The sequence below is a fragment of the Periplaneta americana genome, chromosome 8 (genome assembly GCF_040183065.1).
Source record: "Periplaneta americana isolate PAMFEO1 chromosome 8, P.americana_PAMFEO1_priV1, whole genome shotgun sequence".
NCBI classification, from domain to species: domain Eukaryota; kingdom Metazoa; phylum Arthropoda; class Insecta; order Blattodea; family Blattidae; genus Periplaneta; species Periplaneta americana.
The window spans coordinates 120,030,349-120,053,881 of NC_091124.1; the positions used below are offsets into that span (position 1 = coordinate 120,030,349).

The 23,533-nt window shown below is 39.1% G+C and overlaps 1 protein-coding gene across 1 annotated transcript in view; it reads right to left on the reverse strand.

The window, feature by feature from the left end:
* Positions 1–23,533, reverse strand: part of LOC138704994 (isocitrate dehydrogenase [NADP] cytoplasmic-like) — a 216,327-nt gene that overhangs the window by 41,064 nt on the left and 151,730 nt on the right. Inside the window, exon 2 of the mRNA XM_069833511.1 lies at positions 9,010–9,122. Within this exon, the coding sequence (XP_069689612.1) occupies positions 9,010–9,122 (113 nt within the window). The remainder of the gene's footprint in view (positions 1–9,009; positions 9,123–23,533) is intronic.

Consider the following 23,533-nt stretch of genomic DNA (forward strand, 5'->3'; position numbering starts at 1 on the left):
AATTTATGTCAAAACGGATTATATAATTATTATTCCTTTATAATTTATATGAAGAGAAAATAATAGACTACACACCAATGTTTAACAGTGGCACGCACATAATTTTATCAGGGAGGTCTTTATTAAAATTATTTACAAGTTACATTATCGGTATTTAAAATTTTGTGTATCATCATCATCATCATCATCATCATCAACTGAGTTTTCACATGGGGATGTGAAACTTGTTCTGGGAAGAATGTTCATGACAACATCACACTGCTTCTGCAAAGAAAACATTTGCTAATGTGAAATTTTCACTAACCTCGCAAGAATCACTAAGCAACTTTTTGCTAAACAATTGTAAAATTTAGCTTTGCGGCCACTTAGACATATTATAATGTGAAGTTTATAGTAAAAATATGAACTGTCAAATGAACAAAACGTTAAATGAACGTTTCACAGTAAACTAAGAACTCAAAGTTACGAATGGGTGAATACCGCTCTTAACCCAGATTTTCCCACCGTCCTTTTTTAAGGACAGTTGCAGTGCCTTCGGATATTATGTCATTATTGGTGTTAGGGACATTTTATAAGTTGTGCGATAATGTTGGTAGTATTTGTTAGCTTTAGAAAATATACGTTCCTTGTTTCAGTTTATTTCAATATCATTTAAACGATTTTTGAGAGTAACTAATGTGCTACTATATTTTTATCACAAAAAATGTTTGGGCTTATCTGGGTTAAAATGAGTTTCAAATGTACAATGCACAATATTTAACAACATATGCACTGCAGAACCGTCAAAACAACCTTTTCAATAGTCCTATGTTTCACAACAAGTTAAATTTCATATTGTGTCAGCATCATTTTATTAGTTGGTAGGTCTCTCTGTAATAGATTAAAAATAGCATTGTTATAATTCGAACATACCACAGCACCAAGCGCAGGGATTGTATTGAAGGAGCGGCAGGAGGACTATGCCTTCTGTCGATGTAGATTTTGTTACTCTGACAATTAAAAATTAGAGAAGAGGAAACGATTATGGGTACAAAATTATTCAAATCTAAATATGCCATTTTTTTTAAAAGTTCAAAGAGGTAACTCCCCCCCACTTGCGTACGCCCCTGATATTTTATAATTATTTCATTGCACCTTTTTAATATTTGATTGGGAAGTTGTCATTTCTGATATAGGCGTACTAGTAATAGAGGTATCAGCGTCATAACCTGTCATTATACTGTAAAGTTCTAAATGACGATGTCATGGTTGATATGAAATTTAATATTGCATAACATTGCATTGTATGTGGACTCATATTTCTCAATTGTTTATACAGTAACTTTTCAATAAACACATTATTACAGTGGAAGCAAGGCAGCAGTTGCAAAATAGAAGAAAAATCACACGCACGCAGCCTATGCACGAAGCTATCTTTAAATTATAACTTAAACCATTAATAAAAATAAGTGAGACAGCCATTGTTCTTAAAACCCTAGTTAGCTCTGAAGTTAAATTACACAATATACTAAGAAAAAGCAAAAAGTACGGTAATTTGCTAGGAGATGTCGTTGCACATAGGCCAGTTTTACACTAATCCTAAACATCTTATTAAATATTGAAGAAGTTCTGAATTATAACCTAAAATAAGACACTTTCCCCGACACTTAAGTTATTCATAATAAGGTGAAACGAGCAACGCATCTTGTATTTTTGGTCCAGGGAAAATACTTCTTTTAACCGTGGTCTATATGCAACGACGTCTCCTAGCAAATTACCAAAAGTACATTAGTTTATTGCGTGAAAAGATAGTAGAAAATTAGCAACGCAGTAAACTGGGTTCTCAGCCGAATCTCTTAGGGGCTCTGGTTATGCAGAAAGCACGTTCTCTGTAATACCCAGTGAAGTATTCACAATTTGACCACCAAAAACTATTAATATCAAATATACTATGCAGTTAAAACATAATTTATTCATCCAAATTAAGAAAGGAAATGCTAAAAAAGAAGACCTTGTTATACAAATCTGGCTTTTCAGATATAACTCTCTGTAAAGCTGACTTGAATAATTTCAAGAGAAAAATGTTCCAGAGCCAGGTATCGAACCCGAGACCTTCGGCTGAGTCAACGCTCTAACGACTACCAGGAACAATACCAGATCCCGGATCAATTCTCCTCTTATATTCTCATACCTCAAGTGGGTTGACAGAACGCCAGAGCCCAGCATTGAATGCACACTTACTGTGTGACGTATAATAAGCGTTAATGCTTCGATGACACAAAACCACAAATTTAAGTCACACAGTAAGTGTGCACTCAATGCTGGGCTTTGGCATTCTATCAACCCACTTGAGGTATGTGGATATAAAGTTTTTTTTTATTGGGTTATTTTATGACATATCAACATCTCAGGTTATTTAGCGTCTGAATGAAATGAAATCTCGGTGAAATGAGTCCGGGGTCCAGCATCAAAGCTATCCACCATTTTCTCATTTGAGTTGAGGGAAAACACCAGAAAAAACCTTAACCAGGTAACTTGCCCCTACCGGGATTCGAATCCGAGCCATCTGGTTTTGCGGTCAGACACACTAACCATTACTCCACAGGTGTAGACTGGATGTAAGGGGAAAATTGAGCCGGGATCTGGTATAGTTCCTGGTTAGCTCACATGGTAGAGCGTTGGCGCACTCAGCCAAAGGTCCCGGGTTCGATACCCGACCCTGGAGCAATTTTTCCCTTGAAATTATTCAGCTTGCCTTGTTGTTTGAAACATTATTGTAGCACCTATTTAAGAAGTTATGTATCACTCGCTGCAGTTTCCGTCGAGAAATGAAGGCGATGTTTTTCTGGATGCTATTTTTCAGTTCTTCCAGGATATGTAGATTATTTTCGTATAATTGATTCACCATGGATCATTTTGCGGGTTGGAACGTTATCACCTGGGAAATCTTTCCGAAAATCGTCGTCTAATTACATGGGATGAATTTGTTAACACACAACTTCACTCACTGTGCAATACTACATCTATGTGTCATTTTATGCTAAAATTTAATAACAGTGACACGAGCACAACTGTGTCGACTTAAAAAAAAAAAAAAAGACTCAATAGGACAATGACATTGGGAGCCAGCGATACGTCATTAGTGATAGATAGAAAGCTTTCTGAGAAACCTGAGCCTACGAGCAACTTGGCCAAAAGTCCTCGTTGCCACATTGCGGTTTCTCCATAATCTATTTATCTAACTAACTGGAAGAGACAAAGAGAAGAAGAAATCGAAAATGTCGAGAAAGAGCAAATACGACTTTGAAAAATATTTTTGGGGGAGATGTCCCAAAACAAATGACATTTTCGATTGATTGGCGATTCTCCATGGAATGTTCGTGGGGGGGGGGGGGAGAGGGAGTGGAGAAAGAAGACGGTACCGATATAGTACAGTTCCCGTTACTAACTGTACCAGTGTTGTGGATAACTTCGAATCACGGAAAAATTGTTAATAATAACAGCAGGAGAAAATCTGCTGCAATCATATTCTATTTGAACTTGCCGATATTTGTTTCGTGGAAAGTAAATACTACAGTCATCCAGATAACATTTAAGATTTCTTAACACACAAATTATTGAACACAAAAGATAAAGGAATTGCTTAAGTATATTTAAGCAATCATTTCTCAGAGAAAAATACCGCCAAATGTGGGAAGCCAAGATAAAGCAGATGAAAAGCCACTACAGTTACTATCAAATGTAACACTATCTTTATAACACGATCGAATGAATGTGAAGGCAAAAAAAAAAAATCATTAAGTTGTTTTTCTTGCTAGAAAGAAACAGATGAACTTGCTACTGCTTTAAGAGAAAGCACTACAGGCTTCATTTGATATTTTTCATTTTCTATATAAATTAATAACGTAGTATGAAAAAAGTTTTTACACATTATGGGAGGTTTCAGGCTGTAAAACAATGAGTTAATCCAAATAACTGTTTATGACGTGAAAGCATGTTGCCCCCTCCCCCCCGCCCAGTTATTTGGAGTGTTCAGACAAAGCAGGCTCAACAGAGTAGGACAAGTCTCTTGCTCTAAAGATGGAATCTGTATGCAGTTCCGAAATATTTAAGATGTTAAGTTCCAGCACAAGTGGAATATGCAAACGTCTACCTTTGAATACAGTTACCGTGGAAGATTAAAATCTCATACCAGTTTACACAGAACAATCGCTCAGGTAAATGCCATCGGCCTTTCACTGTTATAGAATAAACTTGACTGCAGAGGAAATAATTTACAGAACATTTCCCTTAGTAGATCGAAAGTCGGAAAGTTTTGTGTTGTGTAGCATGGACAGATAATATAGGCTGAAGGGACGTCAAGGTTAGACATTAATACACAGCTGCTTCCATTCAGTGCAATTCGGTTTAGTTTGTGGCATTTGTACACATTACAACAGCAGAATTTTCATTTATGATAAAATCGTGCAATAATGCAGGAAATTATTTCTGATATTGTAGTGAAAAAAGTTCATGTAAACATATACACTACCGGTCAAAAGTTTTCGATCAGCTATGAAAACAACTATATACTGTACTTTATTTCAATGAAGACCTACAAACACATCGGAAAAACTAAATAGACCAACAAAGTAAATATTTTCTCTGTCTAGCATTATGATATGATAGAATATTCAAAACGAAATCCCTGTTTTAACCACAAATGAGGCGTCTAGAATCAAGACCCGCCTAGTCCATCAAAGAAAAAAAATGAGATAAAGTTATTTTTCTGTGTATCTTCGCATGGCCAATCCGATGCTGGCATTATTTTTCTGCAATATCTGCTGGATTCCTCTGAAAATGCTGGACAAAAGTTAGGGTTAGTTTCAATATCCGCTAGATCCAACTGAATTTCGGCCATTGTTAGTTTCAAAAACCTCCAAGTCCCTTTCTGCCAATCAGGTTGTGAGACTGCTTTACCCAGCATTCCTCAGCTGTGCGATGTTGATTTATTATTTGTGTGGTTAAGCTCTTGTTAAACCTTATTAAGTTTAATTTCTACTCTAATAATATTCAGAGAAATGGTGGATAGAATGAGCAGTGAGTTACAAAAATGTTCTTACCAATTAATAATTAATTACATAATTTTGTCGGTACTCCTCTTGTGCCCTCCTGCTATACCAGCTTGTAATCATGCTGTTGGCAGTAAATGGAAATCCAACAGTTTAACTTTGTTGGACATAAAGAAGTTCCATTCCGTTTTCTACTCTTCATCAGATAATCAGCAATAAGACAATTTTATTACTGCACAAAATAAAAATACAACAATGATTGGAATGTGGTCTAAATGGCCACTCACTGAAGCACCTCCAACTATTAAAAAAGTGTAAATTACATTTCCTGTGGTTGGGCATTCATTTCTCCCTCCCAATCGCATATTTGGAGTAATCGAAAAAGAAATAAGGAAGAATATAAATATATTATTGGCAAACATGGAACAGTCTTTAATCTTGAAAATGAAGATGTAGGCGTACCTCTTCAAGACTGCAAGAAAGAGGCAGACATAATTTTAAGATCTCCTGCTATTTTAAGTTCAGTGCCAGTAAAAGATTTATTTTAAGACGATCTGCATTGAAAGAACAGGTAACAGTGCAAGATGAGTTTAACTATAGAACTGACACCGTTGTTGCAAAGGAAGTAACAAGAAAAACAATAGAATTGAACGTGAAGAATAAGAAGACGAAGAAGAAACTGTTAATCTGGAGGAAGAGGAATGTGACAATATTGTGTAAAATTTGTATGAACTTAAAAAGTGTAATATATATTCAAATGTATACACTTTTCAGTTTCAAAATCAGTTAGGTGCTAATTTAACATCACGAATTTGTTAGTTTCAATGAAGGGGCAATCCTGTAATTTATTTGAACGTATCTAATGATAATAAAATATTTGATAAAAGCATTGTTTATATCCCAAGAATGTTTATTTATATGGAAACAGTTTTTTCCATTTTCCCACAAATTTTGTTTTATGGACTTGGAGGGTTTTGATTCTAGACGCCTCAAATCCATAGTTGTGATTGGTGATCGAAAACTTTTGACCGGTAGTGTATGTCATATTTTAAACATTGACTAAGCTACACACTTGAAAATTGAACATAGAAGTGGAAGTTATGAACTTATAAGCATTTAAATATTTAGGAAAATGGTACTAGATGTATTATAAATGTATTAATGTACATTCACGTTATTACTCACCAGAAAAATTTGTATTCAAGCTGGTTTTCAAAGTCCCCACTTTCTACAGGAAGGCATGCATTCACGCGAGAGTGAACTGCACGCGTCAATGTAGTACGTATACTGGTAATAAATCAAACAAAATTGTCGACAGTGGATCCAATTCGCAGTTTGTTGTGAATTTTTATGGAATATTCTGTCCATTGTTCCAAGCAGTGTAGTTATTTACAGTACAGTATAATTCTAAACGCTCGAGCGAAGTTCACAAGAATCTGTGTTACGGAAGCAAGAACCATGCTTATTTCCAAACCTATTCAAAATCGGACATATGTATATAATGAACTTTTTCCTTCACAATGATATCATAATTGAGATCTTAGAATATTGCACCACCTTCGTGAATCACCCTATATATTACGAAGACGCACTAAACGTGTCGTGCTATTATTTCTAAGAAAATATCCTGGAGTTCACAAGCACCTGATTCAACAATCCAGAACTTAATGAAAAAGTGAAAGAAATCGGCTCATTTGTAATAAAATAAAAAATGTGGCGCATAAGTTGCGTCCTAACTGAAGAAAAAACTTTGTGGCATAGGCTACCTATAGGTTCTATCGATTGAGACAACATCCAATGTGTCTATTAATCTTTTCAAAAGATATGTTACTTTAGAGAGGATGGTCGACAATTCCAATATCTGTAAGGTAAGCCAATTAATTACATCTATAATGAAATGTAATGTAATGTAATAATATACGATACTGATGGTCGAAAGACGACGCAATGCATCACCGCTAAGAACGCTGTTACTTTGCCTATCTCACCTTCTGAACGGTACAGCACTAAGTGAAACCTATTTCTAGGCCTAACGTCCACATGCCTCAGCAAAGGTGGACGATCATCCAGTCAGAAAGAAGGACGTGTGGTCAGCACGATGATCTCTCCAGCCGTTATAAGTGGTGTCCGAAACCAAGTTTCCTACCTATCGTAGATCCCCAAATTCATCGCGATGCTGGATGGACACCAGTTCCATATGACATATGACTGACTGAAATTTCATGAGAATATTTCTTCCACATGAGAACTCGAACCTGCGCGGATTCCATGATGGGGGCGGTCGGTCCTAGGCATGATGCCTTAGACCACGACGCTACGGCGCGGGACTTTTTTTTAGTAGGTTATTTTACGACGCTTTATCAACATCTTAGGTTGATTTAACGTCTGAATGAGATGAACGTGATAATGCCGGTGAAATGAGTCCGGAGTCCAGCACCGATAGTTACCCAGGCATTTGCTCATTTTGAGGGAAAACCCCGGAAAAAAACCTCAACCAGGTAACTTGCCTCGACCGGGAATCGAACCCGGGCCACCTGGTTTCGCGGCCAGAGCGCTAACAGTTACTTCACAGGTGTGGACACGGGACGTGTTCAGACATACATCCGTTACATAGTAATAAGAAACTTAGCATAGGCCTACTGTCTTCACAGCTGGTAAGTTCTTGTCGTTCATCTATTAGAAATTTCAGCACAATGATAAAGTATGCAATTGGTTTACAAGATTTCCTCTCTTTCAATCAATCCTTACAGAAGTATAATTTTTGCATGTGTTTGAAGTTGCTACATTTTCTTAAATTTTTATTAAAGAAATGCACTGGCGGAGTTATAGAGTGGCATGGGAGGGGCACTGCCCCCCCCCCCCCAACTTGTCTAAACTCTTTTTTTTTTTCTATTAACGTTACAAAACATTGAATTCAAAAGATCTATTTTGCTTTTGTTTATGATTAAGTTTCTGTGCTTAAATTTATGAATTATTGTCTTCAGATCATGTCCTTGGCCTATAATATTTATTTTAAATTTCTGAATGTATAAGAATTGCTATACCTCATTTGAGGAATGGAAGCACTGTAAATTTCCCCCCCCCCCAGCCTGTACTCATGTGTTAGAAGTCTGCGGGTGTTCAGACCGCCACTTGGAGAAATATTAATAACATATTGCACAAAAATGCAGAAAAAAAAATGATCCCGGTATAATGTGTAATACGAACCATACGTAAAGACGAAATAAAATAAAATAATTAGAATTTACATTTCATATATCTTCAGGAAGGTAAGCTTAATATAAAAAAGTTTCTGTTAGCACTGTTACGTAGTTTTATTGATGCATGCATGTGTTTCTGTATGAGAGCGAAAAAGAGGGAGATTGTACTAAGTTATGCCCTATTACAATTTGTAGTTGACCTGCAGTTCACGCCCTATACAACTCGGTCCGAAACATCGCCGATATGGATGTAATACTACAAGAAACATGCCCCCCGAAAATACCTTTATTAAATGATCATATTCCGATATAATGTACCACGGTCAAGCTATAATGGGGGGAGGAGGTAAATGATGTCCCACATAACTCCGTTATATGGAAATTCTATGGTTTTCTGCTTTGCCCCCCCCCCCCTCCCAAGGAAACGTTTCTCTCTCCGCCTATGAAGAAATGTCAACACCTATTACGATTATTATTATTATTATTATTATTACTATTATTATTATTATTATTATTATTATTACGTATTTTAGAAGTTATTCAGATGCTTCTTTAGGTTCTTAGCCAAAATTTTAAATCAGTAAGTAAGACTCTAATAAAATCGGCAGTGTGGCACTTTCAGCAATACGGGAAAACAACTCTAAGGGAAATACCGGTAATTTGTGAGGTTTATATAAACTTCTTTGGAGAGGCATTCATCAGTGATGCAATCATATTGTTATCTAACTATGGTATGACCTTGAGAAGCAAACCATTGTAGTGGTCCAATTTTGTCTTACCTTCACATATGGGAAAATAAGCTTCTCCTTAATTCTAGCCCAAATGATGCGCGTCATCTCATCACCGTCCATCTCCACGACAGGTCTCTTGGCAACCACTCGCTGTGCCGCATCTGAAACAAGATAATAATTATCCAATGAAAAATTTGTACAACATGTGGATTTTACTTTGCCATTTCTATTTATTTGTATGAGTAGATAACGTCAACAGTCAAGATGATTGGAATTCTGATTTAATTTTGAATTGTTATGAAATCAGTCTAATATCTGAGAACCAATGTACACGATGCATTAAGTACACTTGAAAATATAAGTACCATTATCAAGTATAGGAATATGGATTCGACAATAACAGTATAAAACAATTCGAAGTGTTCGCCATTGTGGCTACTATGTGGATAGCTCATGCAATTCCCACCTAAGCGGTTCGAGGTTCGATTCCCGATGTGGGCAATAGAAGAATTTTATTTTCTGTCAACGGAGCTGGGTGTCGTCTCCCTTGTCTTGTGATTGTCCTGTGATATCTCAGCAGTGGCTTTGCGTTATACCGATCCCAAAAACACGGAAGACTGTAATGGTAAGATGTCTAGTGTACGAACAGATAATCTGTAGTAGTAGTGTGTAAGTCGAAAAAAGGGGAGGTTAAACAAAAGGAAGGAAGACATCCCTTCAGATTGGAAACAGACATTGATAAACTTAATTTTAAAAGCGAGACAGAAATTGTGTCAGAGTTGCAGAGAAATAGCCCTATCCTACTTATTACGGAGTACACGCTCTATTAAGAAATAATCACACCAAGAATAAATTGCACAAAAACATATTACTTAAAAAATAAACAAGTGAATTTAGGAAACAACGCTTCTACACAGAAAATATTTTTATTTTAAAACATTATCAAAACAACACGAATTCAATAAAGAAACACATATTCATGTTATGTTGTTTTTAGATTGTAGTAAAGCATTGAATCGGATTGACAGAAATGAAATTTGATGAGTAATTGAACAGAAAAGTACCCCATTGCATATTACTGAAATGTTAAACTCCAATTACACACACACAGAAATACACACTAGAGCAAAAATTGTAAATATGCTAAAAAATACTGAAGCTTACAATAAATTGTGCTCTGTCATCTAACATTTCACTAAATTTATATGTTGACACTGTCATTAGAAAATGGCAAACAAAGTTATAAGATGTACATTTTAAATTTTAGCATTAGGATGTAAATTAACTTTAAATAGTAAATATATTGGGCAAGTTAGTATATATACATTCTTAAGATGCCAAATGTCAGAGCCATCCAACTCAAAACGAACCGATCGTATGTTCTCATGTAACCTGGGTCAGAGGACAGCAAAAGTTATACCCATACATACAGCTAATTAATAACAGTTTATACGCTGCTATTTTTCGATTACATTAAATAAAGAAATAATATTACATCACATATTCTACATATCCGTGGCATTAAAGCACAACAGAATAATAATTAGACTTGTCATGAACATGAGCACCCTCTGTTCGACTACTTCATAACCACTACCACAATTCAACGCTAACTTCAGCGAAGTGTGTAGGTAACATTTCATTACGGTACTTTAAGTGAGATACTCGAGGTTGCTCAGACTCTGTTGCAGCAAACGCGATTTTCGAGGTTACAGTGAAAATGCCGACTGGTGTTTCGTCTTGTTTTTCAACAGTAGCACTCTTAGTTAATTTGCAAGTGAATCATGAGTTACAAAAACGTTCTAAGTCATCCAGAGTAGTTTGTCGGAAAACAATGAAAAACTCGCTCGCAAACCATGAAATTTAAAACACGTAAAAAGTGATATTTTATATCATATCTCAGTGTATTATAATTTCTTGCTGTTAATATTATTTTTACTTTTATTTACTGTGGTTTACATGCATTTCTTTTGGCCTGACAGAACGTTTTTGCGTATTACGAAAAAATTTGTAATGCAAACTAAATTATCTCACACAATATATTTATTTCATACATATTGATGTATTTTAACTGGCCTAGATTAGTCTCAGTCCATAATATGCTCATTTGTACCATCCATACATAATGTATTTGAACTCGCCTAGTTTCTTTGTCACCGATATCATGTACATTGTCACCCTCACTTACATCACCATTTCAATATTTCTTGGTAGAAATCCATAAATTCTGGAGGTATAGCCTATGTGGAAGATGAGTTCGAATGGCATTAAGATTCTGTTCCTTAAAAGGCACTTTTTGTGGTGCATACCCTGGTTTTGTTGGAAGAGTAGGATTTGGATTTGCAAGATGCGAAAATTTGTAGGTCTGTAGTATCATGAAATCAATAAAGGGTTTAGCTGTGATTGTGCCCTTTTTCGGACTTCCATAAGTAAATTGCATGAGAGAACTTATGTCAAAATTAATTTTGTTTTTCTTAGAAATATTCCTTTCTCTTGTTTCCTCTGAAACTCAATTTATTTTATGAAACTCCTGCCACCAATTTTTGAAATCCATTACATCCAGTCTGTACAGGTTCTGAGTCAGTTTTATGGTAGGCAGCTAAAACGTTCTAAGTCGGTGACATGGAATCGTTTTGAATGCATCGACGATTTAAACAGACCAACACAATGCTACAGAGGCATCTGACGTAGAATGTTTTTTTTACAGATTGATGTATTGAAGTTAAGAGTATGGATTTCAGTCCCTAAGAAAAAAAAACTGACTTAGGACGTTTTTGCAATCCATGATTCAAGTGTATAACAACGAAGCTTAACGTTTGCATCATTCTGTTACCAACAACAATTTTCCCATCGTTGCTGATAACACATTCATAAGCAGAGACCGGAACTTTGGCAGAATGCCTTTTCAAATGTGTTAAATCTATCTTCATTTTGAAAGTAAATCTGTACGAATTATACCTTTGTGATTGAAACGTCACAGTTTTATGTTGCCCTTTTCTGCCTTTTTAAATATAAATGTCTAATTTACAAAATAAATGCTTTTTTTGCTTTTATTTGATTATTTATCTATTATTTATTAATTTATTATTAAAAATTGCCTACAGGTATATTTTAATTTATTTCTATAACCGCTACAACGAAAGTAACTTAGCGAATATATATTATTGTCTTTCACTCAGTTCATATTCTCTTTGCAACAATGAGTGCTGCCGTGCAAAAATGTATAACAGTAAGCGTTTTAACTATCGTTTATTTGACAAGGCAACAATGAGTGCGGGTCTAACGTTATTTTTAACGATTATTTTTCTTTCAGTTTTCATTGCGACGTTGTTGTAGCTAGCTAAATATTTCATATCGCAACATATCAGTACAACCAAATACAAAAATGCACTTTCCAAGGCTACTGGGAAGAAGATTTCTTTGCTTCCAACAGTAATTGCAACATCGAATCGAAAATATCAATTTTCATTCGACTTATGTAAAGCTTCTCTTGCTGCCGAAATCCCTTTGTGGAAAGTGCAAGGTTGTGGTCTAGTGCAAGGTTTTTGAAATTGCCTTTTATTGCGTATTTTAGCTATTTATAATGCCTTTTTGCCTGCCTATTTGAGCTATTTATGATGCTTTTTTGCCTGCCTATTTTAATGATTTATAATGTCTAAACTTCCGGTCTCTGTTCATAACCAATCTTGCTTTTCATTTTCTTTTTTTTGTTTATACTCCTCATTTTCACACAAAACGTAAACAACTCTTTAAAATATTTTCACTAGTTTTGGAGCAAAATATTACGGATTGCTTTAACAATTAACAATATTTCACCGTATCTGTATGTGCTAAATTAAAATCAAGTGGTCGTCTTCAGTAGTGTACTTTTTGCCAACTAGTCAGGTTCGATTAAGGCTAAGGTCGAAAAGAATCCTAATTGCGGCCTTCATTGAAGAAAGAAATAAAGCTGTTAGCGCAATGTTAATTAAGTTACTGAACGTACTGCACGTGGAAAATCCTTGAGTTTATGAATAAATGGAAAAGTCTACATCCAAGTCCGCCATTACTCTCTAATAAACGATTGGAGAGAGTTCTCTGAAGAAGAAGAAGAAGAAGAAGAAGAAGAAGAAGAAGAAGAAGAAGAAGAAGAAGAAGATTATTGGGAACGTGTCGATTCATAATCTTCCTGGTGATGTGTGCAGTGCTTAAACTGGACCGAAATGAAACGGAACGCTATTCAAGTTCGTGATAAAAATGGCCAGCCCGTTTCGATCCTTGAAGAAAATGACAGGTTCCAGTTTGATTCTGTGAAAAATATGTTATTTAATCTTTGTTAAATAAAAACACATTTACAAAAAAAAAAATAGGGTAAACTAGGTAGTTATTGACCAGTGTACGATGACTGACCGCTTCCTTTTTTCAAGTAGCCTATATTGTGAATAAACCACGATCGTGATTTCACTTTTTGCTGCATATACCTCTATTAACAGCCCTTATTTGTGGTTAGTTGTCTCTGTTTATCCCACTGAGTTAGTGTCTGTTGTCTGAGAGGACTGAAATCGAATGGAAATGCAACTGAACGTAAACAAGTGTAAGTAACTAGAGTAATTGCTAAGAATAATGCACACAATAATTTATTTATTCTGCAAGGAATACATAAATTCTGGTGCTCGTTTTTACACCCATAGTGTGGGAAAAGGTATAAGGTTTCCGTCCACAGAATATTATTTTGTAAAATTTTTATATGACATAAAAATGCCCCGTGGTCAATCACTATAAAGTGAATGTCCGCAAGCTACAGTGATTGGTCGTTTATAAATTATTTGTTAGAATAACGACCAATTTGCTCCAATTCTATATGTGTTATCGGTTAAATGATGGGGATTTTTACAGGACTGATACTATATTATAATGTCTAAGCCAGGTAAAGTGCATTATACAGAGGAACCTTTACGAAACGCCATAGAACCTGTCCGCAGTGGAATTGGTTTAAATGAAGCTGTCGAGAAGTTTGGTGTCCTAAAAGCAATCTTAGCGTCCAGAAACAAATATCCCGTTGAAGGAAAAGTGTCCTTTGGTCCTCGCCCAGTGCTGGGTGAAGCCATTTGTAATAACATCAGAGGAATGATACACACTTGCTTCTGATAAGGCACAAAAGAGAAAAATGGAAGAAGAGGCAAGAGAAGAAAGGAAGCAAATAAGAGATGAAAGAAAAGGCAGCGAGAAGAGTTATTTTTTTTATATTTTAACATTTTTTTAACTTGGTTATTTAACGACACTCTATCAACTACGAGGTTATTTAGCGTCGATGGGGCTATTGATCGCGAGATGAGGCCGAGGATTCGTCATAGATTACCTGACATTTACCTTACGGTTGGGCAAAACCTCGGAAAAAAACCAACCAGGTAATCAGCCCAAGCGGGAATTGAACCCGCGCCCGAACAAAACTCCGGATCGGCAGACAAATGCCTTAGCCGACAGATCTACGTCGGTGGCGAAGAGTTCTTAATGAGAAAGATCAGAACAAGAGAAACGAAACAGACAAGAAAAAAGTGAAAACTGTAAAACTGTGTTGTTCAATTACTAATAAGTGTGTGGTCAATAACTGTGCAGTAGACGGTCAATCACTAATAAGTGTGTGGTCAATAACAGTGCAGTACACGGTCAATCACTAATAAGTGTGTGGTCAATAACCTTGCAGTAGACGGTCAATCACTAATAAGTGTGTGGTCAATAACCTTGCAGTAGACGGTCAATCACTAATAAATGTGTGGTCAATAACTGTGCAGTAGACGGTCAATCACTAATAAGTGTGTGGTCAATAACTGTGCAGTAGACGGTCAATCACTAATAAGTGTGTGGTCAATAACAATGCAGTAGTCGGTCAATCACTAATAAGTTATGGTCAATAACCGTGCAGTAGACGGTCAATCACTAATAAGCGTATGCTCAATAACTGTGCCGTAGACGGTCAATCACTAATAAGTGCGTGGTCAATAATTGTGCAGTAGACGGTCAATCACTAATAAGTGTGTGGTCAATAACTGTGCAGTAGACGGTCAATCACTAATAAGTGTGTGGTCAATAACTGTGCAGTAGACGGTCAATCACTAATAAGTGTGTGGTCAATAACTGTGCAGTAGACGGTCAATCACTAATAAGTGTGTGGTCAATAACTGTGCAGTAGACGGTCAATCACTAATAAGTTGTGGTCAATAACCGTGCAGTAGACGGTCAATTACTAATAAGCGTATGCTCAATAACTGTGTCGTAGACGGTCAATCACTAATAAGTGTGTGGTCAATAATTGTGCAGTAGACGGTCAATCACTAATAAGTGTGTGGTCAATAACTGTGCCGTAGACGGTCAATCACTAATAAGCGTGTGGTCAATAACTGTGCCGTGGACGGTCAATCACTAATAAGTGTGTGGTCAATAACTGTGCAGTAGACGGTCAATCACTAATAAGTGTGTGGTCAATAACTGTGCAGTAGACGGTCAATCACTAATAAGCGTGTGTTCAATAACTGTGCAGTAGACGGTCAATCACTAATAAGTGTGTGGTCAATAACTGTGCAGTAGACGGTCAATCACTAATAAGCGTGTGGTCAATAACTGTGCAGTAGACGGTCAATCACTAATAAGCGTGTGGTCAATAACTGTGCAGTAGACGGTCAATCACTAATAAGTGTGTCGTCAATAACTGTGCAGTAGACGGTCAATCACTAATAAGCGTGTGGTCAATAACTGTGCAGTAGACGGTCAATCACTAATAAGTGTGTGGTCAATAACTCTGCAGTAGACGGTCAATCACTACTAAGTGTGTGGTCAATAACTGTGCAGTAGACGGTCAATCACTAATAAGTGTGTGGTCAATAACTCTGCAGTAGACGGTCAATCACTAATAAGCGTGTGGTCAATAACCGTGCCGTAGGAGGTCAATAACTGTAAAAGTAGACTTGTTGTGTTTATTTAATTTACCTTTGCATTAAAATTTTATTTTTTTCCTTTGTTTATTGAGTTTGATTTGTTTGTGAATCTTCACTTGATCTAATACCTTTAAAATTCTCTCAATAAGTTATCACTGTTTTCCGCTATTTCATTGTTTTATTATTCATTAGCTCAAGTGGTCAATCACTATAAAGTTTACCCTACATAGGCCTACACGAAATAATCAATGTTACTTTTTTTTCTTCAGAAATGTAAGTAAATGGGAGTATAAGGGTATAAGGGTACATCGTTAGTCATAGATTTCAAAAAGGCATATGACTCGGTTAAGAGGGAAGTATTATATGATATTCTTCTTGAATTTGGTACTCCCAAGAAACTAGTTCGATTAATTAAAATGTGTCTCAGTGAAACATACAGCAGAGTCCGTGTAGGTCAGTTTCTATCTGATGCTTTTCCAATTCACTGCGGGCTAAAGCAGGGGGATGCACTATCACCTTTACTTTTTAACTTCGCTTTAGAATATGTCATTAGGAAAGTTCAGGGTAACAGGCAGGGTTTGGAATTGAACGGGTTACATCAGCTTCTTGTCTATGCGGATGACGTGAATATGTTAGGAGAAAATCCACAAACGATTAGGGAAAACACGGAAATTTTACTTGAAGCAAGTAAAGCGATCGGTTTGGAAGTAAATCCCGAAAAGACAAAGTATATGATTATGTCTCGTGACCACAATATTGTACGAAATGGAAACATAAAAATTGGAGATTTATCCTTCGAAGAGGTTGAAAGATTCAAATATCTTGGAGCAACAGTAACAAATATAAATGACACTCGGGAGGAAATTAAATACAGAATAAATATGGGAAATGCATGTTATTATTCGGTTGAGAAGCTTTTATCATCTAGTCTGCTGTCAAAAAATCTGAACGTTAGAACTGATAAAACAGTTATATTACCGGTTGTTCTGTATGGTTGTGAAACTTGGACTCTCACTCTGAGAGAGGAACATAGGTTAAGGATTGTCGTACGCCGGACTCCTGGTCGTTTCGCTCTCCGACGTGTTGTCGAGGTGGGGAGGGGAAACGGGAGTGACGTGACAAGATGGCTGTCGCTTGTGGGTGGGGTGATAATAAGGAACTGTGGTGAAGTTTAAAGGAAAGACTGTTTAAAAGTAACATTTGTTTATTACAGAAATAGCTAACAAAGAAAGTATAACTGTGGTTCCCTCCTAGTCCTGTGGTAGGGGTAACGGGAGAGTCGTGATAGAAATTGATAGTTTAGAAAATTCGTCCTGAGGCTTCGATGCGAGGAGAGTTATGAGGGGTGATAGTAAAGTACGACTTGAATGAAAGGGAGGTAGGGGTAACGGGAGTGCCTGGGGAAAATCGGCTTGCTTTCATGTGTGTTGCGGGGTAGGCAGGATAACGAGAGAGATGGAATCGGGATGATGGTTGATTCTCTAGGTCGAAGGATCAAACACAGCGTACTGTGAGACTTATCGACGTTCGAGAACACACCCCTTTGGATTCGGAGGATCAACACAGCGTACTATGCGACTTACCGACTCCAAGAGGGGGAGGAATGGTGGCCCCTAGCGTTCGGAGGATCAACACAGCGTACTATGCGACTTACCGACACTGGGGGGGGGGGTATGGTGATCTCTAGCGTTCGGAGGATCAACACAGCGTACTATGCGACTTACCGACACTAGAGGGGGGGGGAGTTCAGGAGAGGACTGTGGTTTATGAACAAGCCGGGATAAGTGGGTAGTCGAAGTCAGGAAGAGAAGTGGATGGGTTGGAGGTGGTGATGAGACTAGTAGCGAGACGAGAATAAAATAAGTTTAGAATACGTAAGAAATGAGGAAGATTCGGCTGGTGTAGGAAAGTATCCAGGAGACAGGGGCGCAGCTTGGCTCCCTGTTCCCAGAGTGGTGGCCGTGTGTAGACACGTCCGAACAAAATACAACCATAGCGTAGGCCTGGTTGGGAGACTGCTGCCAGTGACGGAGGACGCGTTAAAGCTACCTCTTTGCCATCTGGCGAACGAGTGGCCTGGCCTCGAAAAATCGAAAAATCGAAGGAGAATTGGGAGGAAAATTTAAAAGGTACGCAAAACGCGTCCTTGCAAGGGGTTGGGGGCTGTACAAAACTAAATATGTGAGCTCCAAGCCTGTTGGCCACTAGTCTCACTCCGGGTTACGCTGCTCCCCTGAAGGAGCCGAAATTGGACGTAACCTCTTAGGTACCACATACGCGAGGGGGGCTGAGATTGATCAATTGATCACGGAACGGGGCGAGGAGGAGTTGGCTGGTGTTTGCCGTTAGGATGGCAAGACGCCGTCATCTGTTGTTCGATGACAAAGCATGTGAAGGCCGTCGGAAGAAGCGCCGTGAAATCTAATCTGCAATTTGAGAGGTCCCTGTCCTTTCAATTTGCGACTTATTGAGTGACCTCGTATATTTAATAGACTATTAATATTATCTGAACTAGGGCATACATCATTTATAATAAAGGTGGAATATATATGGGGAAGGGCATATAGGTCCGTGGCCCATTTCTTATAGGGCTCATCCCGACATTTGTCTTACGCCTGAGGAAAACCACGGAATACCTTAGGCAGGATGAGTTGTCTCATATAAGAGACTAGCCAATTTGGCTATTAAGTAGGAGGTGATTGTTCTGAGCCTTGTTGAATCGTCTCAATTTGAGACAAGCCATTTGGCTATATGATGGCTCAATTACGAAGAGGGGGGAGAGATGTAATTAGTTAATTATTTTAAGTAATAGGGAGATCAATGAGGATATGAGTGCAGGTCCGTGGCCCATTTATTTTAGGGCTCATCCCGACATTTGTCTTAGCGCCTTAGGAAAACCACGGAAAAACCTTAGGCAGGATGAGTTGTCTCAATATCAGAGACTAGCCAGTTGGCTCTTAGGTTGAATGACTCAATGAATCGATGGATATATACTAGCCAATTGGCTCTATGATAGTTCCATCGATCAACAAAAGTAGATATTGTTAGGGAGGGATTTTGTTTAGCCCAGTTAAGACAAGGTCATTTTACAGCGGTTGCACTATCCAAGGAGTCTCATGGAGTTGAGTCGTGGCTACCAAAACCTGGGAGTAACGCCAGCCTCCCTGTCCTCCTGTCTCAATAGTATAGCTAATGGACCTGTCTGGTGTCTACGCCGTAACCTAGGATCATACTGGCCGAGGCCAGATATGAGCGGGTTGGGGTTAGCACGAGCTTCCGCATACAGGTTCCTAGCCAGTCGAGCAATGAACTCGTCTATGGTTGGCAACTCTAGTTCATCATGGAACTTTCTTCTCGAGGCGACTCGGGGGAGATGGGTAATGAGTCGAATCACCTGGTTTTGGACAACTTGGAGTTTACGGAGATGGGACACTACCGCAAACCCCCATGCGGGTGCGGCATAGGTAATGACAGAGCGAATGAGGGCCTTATACATGGTAAGTCCTACCCTCAGGTAGTCAGGAGTTAAGGCCGCCAGAATGGGATAGTGTCTAACTATCAGCCCGTTGGCCTTACGAAGAAGGGATTGGATGTGATCTCGGAAGTTGAGATGAGAGTCCATAATGATCCCTAAATATTTAATTTGGTTCATCCACGGCATTTCTCGTCCGAAAAGTGTGGGTGGTGGTGGTATGTCTTCGAGCCTCGCTCTTAGTGAAAAGAGTATGGCCTGACATTTCTCTACATTGACCTTGATTCTCCAGTCGTGGAACCACGGCTGGAGGTGATCTAAGATCGACTGCAATCTACGGGACGCTAATCTATAGGTTTTGCCCATCGCCAAGAGGGCAGTGTCGTCTGCATAGATATACAGATGACTACTTCTGCCGTGGATATAGCGAAACGGGACGTCATTAATGAATATATTGAAAAGTATGGGCCCGATAATGGAACCCTGTGGGACTCCTGCGTGAATTTCACGGGGGGTGGAGAAACTAGTGCCTACACGGGTTTTGAATGTACGGCCTCGGAGGTAGTTAGAAATGAGGCGTATCATTCCATCTGGGACTCCCATGCCCAGTAACTTAACGAGGAGTCCCTCATGCCAAACCTTGTCGAATGCTCGCTCGATGTCCAGGTAAGCTGCAGCTACTACACGCTTCGTGCTCATAGCCCAGGTAATGTCCTCCGTCATGCGGAGTGCCTGGAGTGTAGTGGAACGACCAGGGTGAAAACCGAATTGCTCGTTCCTGATTTGGGGCAATACTACTTCAGTGAAGCGTCTATGTATGACCCGCTCCGCCAGTTTGCTGAGACAACTGAGGAGACTAATAGGCCTATAGTTGCTTGGATTCGTCTTATCCTTTCCGGGCTTTGGAAAGAGCTACGTGAGCTTCTTTCCAGGGAATGGGATAGTGACCGGAAGCCAAGATGTTATTAATTATCTCTGCTATACGCTTCATAGCTGACCTTGGGAGATGCTGCAATATAATTCCTTGGATACCGTCGGCTCCTGCGGCCTTATGAGGGCCGAGGCGACGAATGAAATGGGCGACCTCGTGGGTGTTCGTAGGTCGTATCCCATTTTCCGGCTCCCTGCTAAGGAGGTCTCGAACTGATTCCTCAACAGCTCTGATATGGGGCAAGTTTAAATTTTGTTCCACGGGTTGAAAAGTGGTCTCTAGAACGTCTGCCAGTGCGGTAGCCTTCTCCTCAGGAGTAAAGGCCGTGACATCTGGACCGACTACTAATGGGTGAATAGATTGAGACGGATTGGACAGAGCTCGAGATACACGCCAGACATCTGACATGTTTCTGCTGTCCATCGTCTCAACCTTGGATTTCCAAGCATCCACGACCGTTTCGTGGACCGCCTCACTGATCCGCCTGCGCAAGCGGTTCATTTCTTTTCTATGTTGATCTAACCTAGTACGCTTCCACAATGTTCTTGCTCTATTGCGTGCGATCTTTAGGTCTCTAATATAGGCTGGGAGCTGCATCCGTCCCGGTTGTGAAGACCGTTTCGGTATTGCAGCAACCATTGCCTTGTTTATGCACTCCGTCAGGTCGCTAACTGACCTATCTATCCCTGCCGGAGTGACTTCAGGGGGGAGAGGTGGAAGCGTAGCGGCTACCTGGTCTTGGAAGAACACCCAGTCTGCCGCCTTGTAATTGAATCCTGTCTTGTAGAGATGGGTAAAAAATAACACAACAGTTATTTTGGAACTGTTCCGGTCTCGGAACTGTTGCAAAAATGAACAGTAGGTCGGAACCTCCTGTTCCGAAATAACAGTGTTCCGACTCCGAGCTGCTCACTTGCCCAGCTGTTGCGGGCTCGCAGTACCGCGTTGCACAAGGTATGTTCCGACTCCGAGATAACAGTCGGAACGTCGGAGCTTGTTCCGATGAACCAACGACAGCTGCAGTTACACTGTTCTCGTTGTTCTTTATGTTATACTTGGAACTTCGTTGGATGAAGTTGGTACTTGAAACTCTCACGTGGTTGGAGGGGGGCGCATGGAAATTGAAATCCTTGCGGTGGCGCGAACTTTAATATCAACATTTGTAAGACTGTCTAATCATCTGTAATGTTATAGTAAGTATTTAATAATCTGTAATATTCATTCCCGCTTTATGGTTTATTTCACCATTAGTTGACTAATTCTGTTTTATAAACATTCTACAAAGTCATAAGTACGCATACTATTATTAATTCATTGATCAGCTGATTTTATACAAAGGTTAAAGTCGTAAATGGTAATGAGTGGCTTAGTTACAATGTCTGTATGTCGTTTGTTGAGGTTAAGTCTGACAAGCACAAGTTTTTGTGCTATCTTCTCTGTTATCAAAGAACGACAAAAATGTTGTAGCATTATTTGTTGGAAACTACCCATATAAGTACTGACTTGGAGAGCGAGGTTTAATGCGAAGTTTAAATTACACTTTGGTAAAGATGCGATTCCAACATTTTACTAACCCACTGCGGGGTTTCCAGGTTTCAGTACTGCCAATATATATCTTTTTTATTTATGAAATTGTAATATATATTATTATTATTATTATTATTATTATTATTATTATTATAACTGTGCATTAAGAAAAGTAAAAATTAAAATTAATGATTTGTTTTTTTTTTTTTTTATTATGTAATAGAGAGAACAGAAATTACATACCATATGTTTTAAATGTTATGTTATTTTTTTTTTTTAGTCGGCTACCAAGTCTTTATAACTTTATGTACGAAAACAAAGTGTTGTATTCTGTCCTTGTAGTCAACAGCTGTGTAATTACTAACATTAAGCTTTTGAGTTCTGTCCGCATGCACAGCAATTTTCCAAAATCGATTCGAATGTGCATTGCAGTGCCATCTATAGATAAGAATGTGTACTATGTCATGCCTATGAGTGCTCCAGTGTGAGCAGCATGGTGAAGAGGGAAGGTACTGTACCGTTCGTTTGAACGACTCAACGACTCCGACTCATCACCACTGGTGACTGTTATTTCGGAACTGTTATTTGGAACATAGTATTTTCGGAACCGGAACAGTCGGAACTGTTCCGGGAAAAGAACAACTTCGCCCATCACTACTGCCTTGTGTCCAAGCCATATTTATACCCCTCGGAACAATGGTGGTTGAGGACGCCGTTGACGTCACAGTGCCTGGGGGTATCTATACTGCCAACGTGACTCGTCGCCGCGCGATCTTTGCTTTCTCCCTCACAAGAGGGAAAAAGCGAGCCAACCTGCTTTCTGAGAGAGAGAAAGCAACGGCTCTCATTTGCGCGGGTAGGTTTCAACCGTTTAAAGTAGGACGCACGGGCATCGAGAATTTATATAGGCAACAATCGCCCCTCCTGCTTTTGCCCGTGCGGTACTACTAGCAAGTTATGTAATATAACCCTTACAACAAGACAATTAAATACAATGAACAGAAGTGGAGCATCACAAAATAAAAGAATACACTGAACATGAGAAAATACAATGAATGAATACAATAAATTGAGAGGCTAATGTTGCCTAGTCCGAGAGTCCGTGTCTCTTAATCTATGGAGGTCTCGGCCCCAATCTGTGCTTATCATATTTGGTCTGTATGTTTGGATCATGGTTTGTGAACACCGATCGCGTGTCAACAATCTTGTTTCGTTTGCCTTGCGGCACTACTACACTCGCATCAATAGCTCGTTCGGTTTGATCACACATAGTGAGCGCGCACACGGCGATCTGATCAGGTTGGCCACTGCGTTTTCTTCTTTGTGGAGGCAACACCGGCAATGGTGCTGCAGCGTCGCTCTTAGCAGCCTCCGGCGTCGTCTGGGATGGTGTTGGTGTGTCCGCAGGTCGGTCTGGATTAGGCGGGGAAGGTTTCGCCTTCTTGCAGGTGGTCACAGCGCGCCAACTTCCTGGACCGCTGAGCTCGTTGGTCGTCCCTGTGGTCTCGGGAGACCGGATGTACCGAGGGATGTCGGTGTTGCTTGTGACCTCGGAATATGGGCCATCTGATGTCGGGTTGCCGCCTCGGAGTTGATCCGGCATCCCTTCTGTAGCAGTAGGAGGAGTAACTTTGTGCCTGGTGTCAGCGACGTCTTGGGCAACTATCTGGGACCCGCCAGGGTCTCCCTTTTCAAGTGGGTCCTCCACCTGTGGTACCTCCTCAGAGCAAC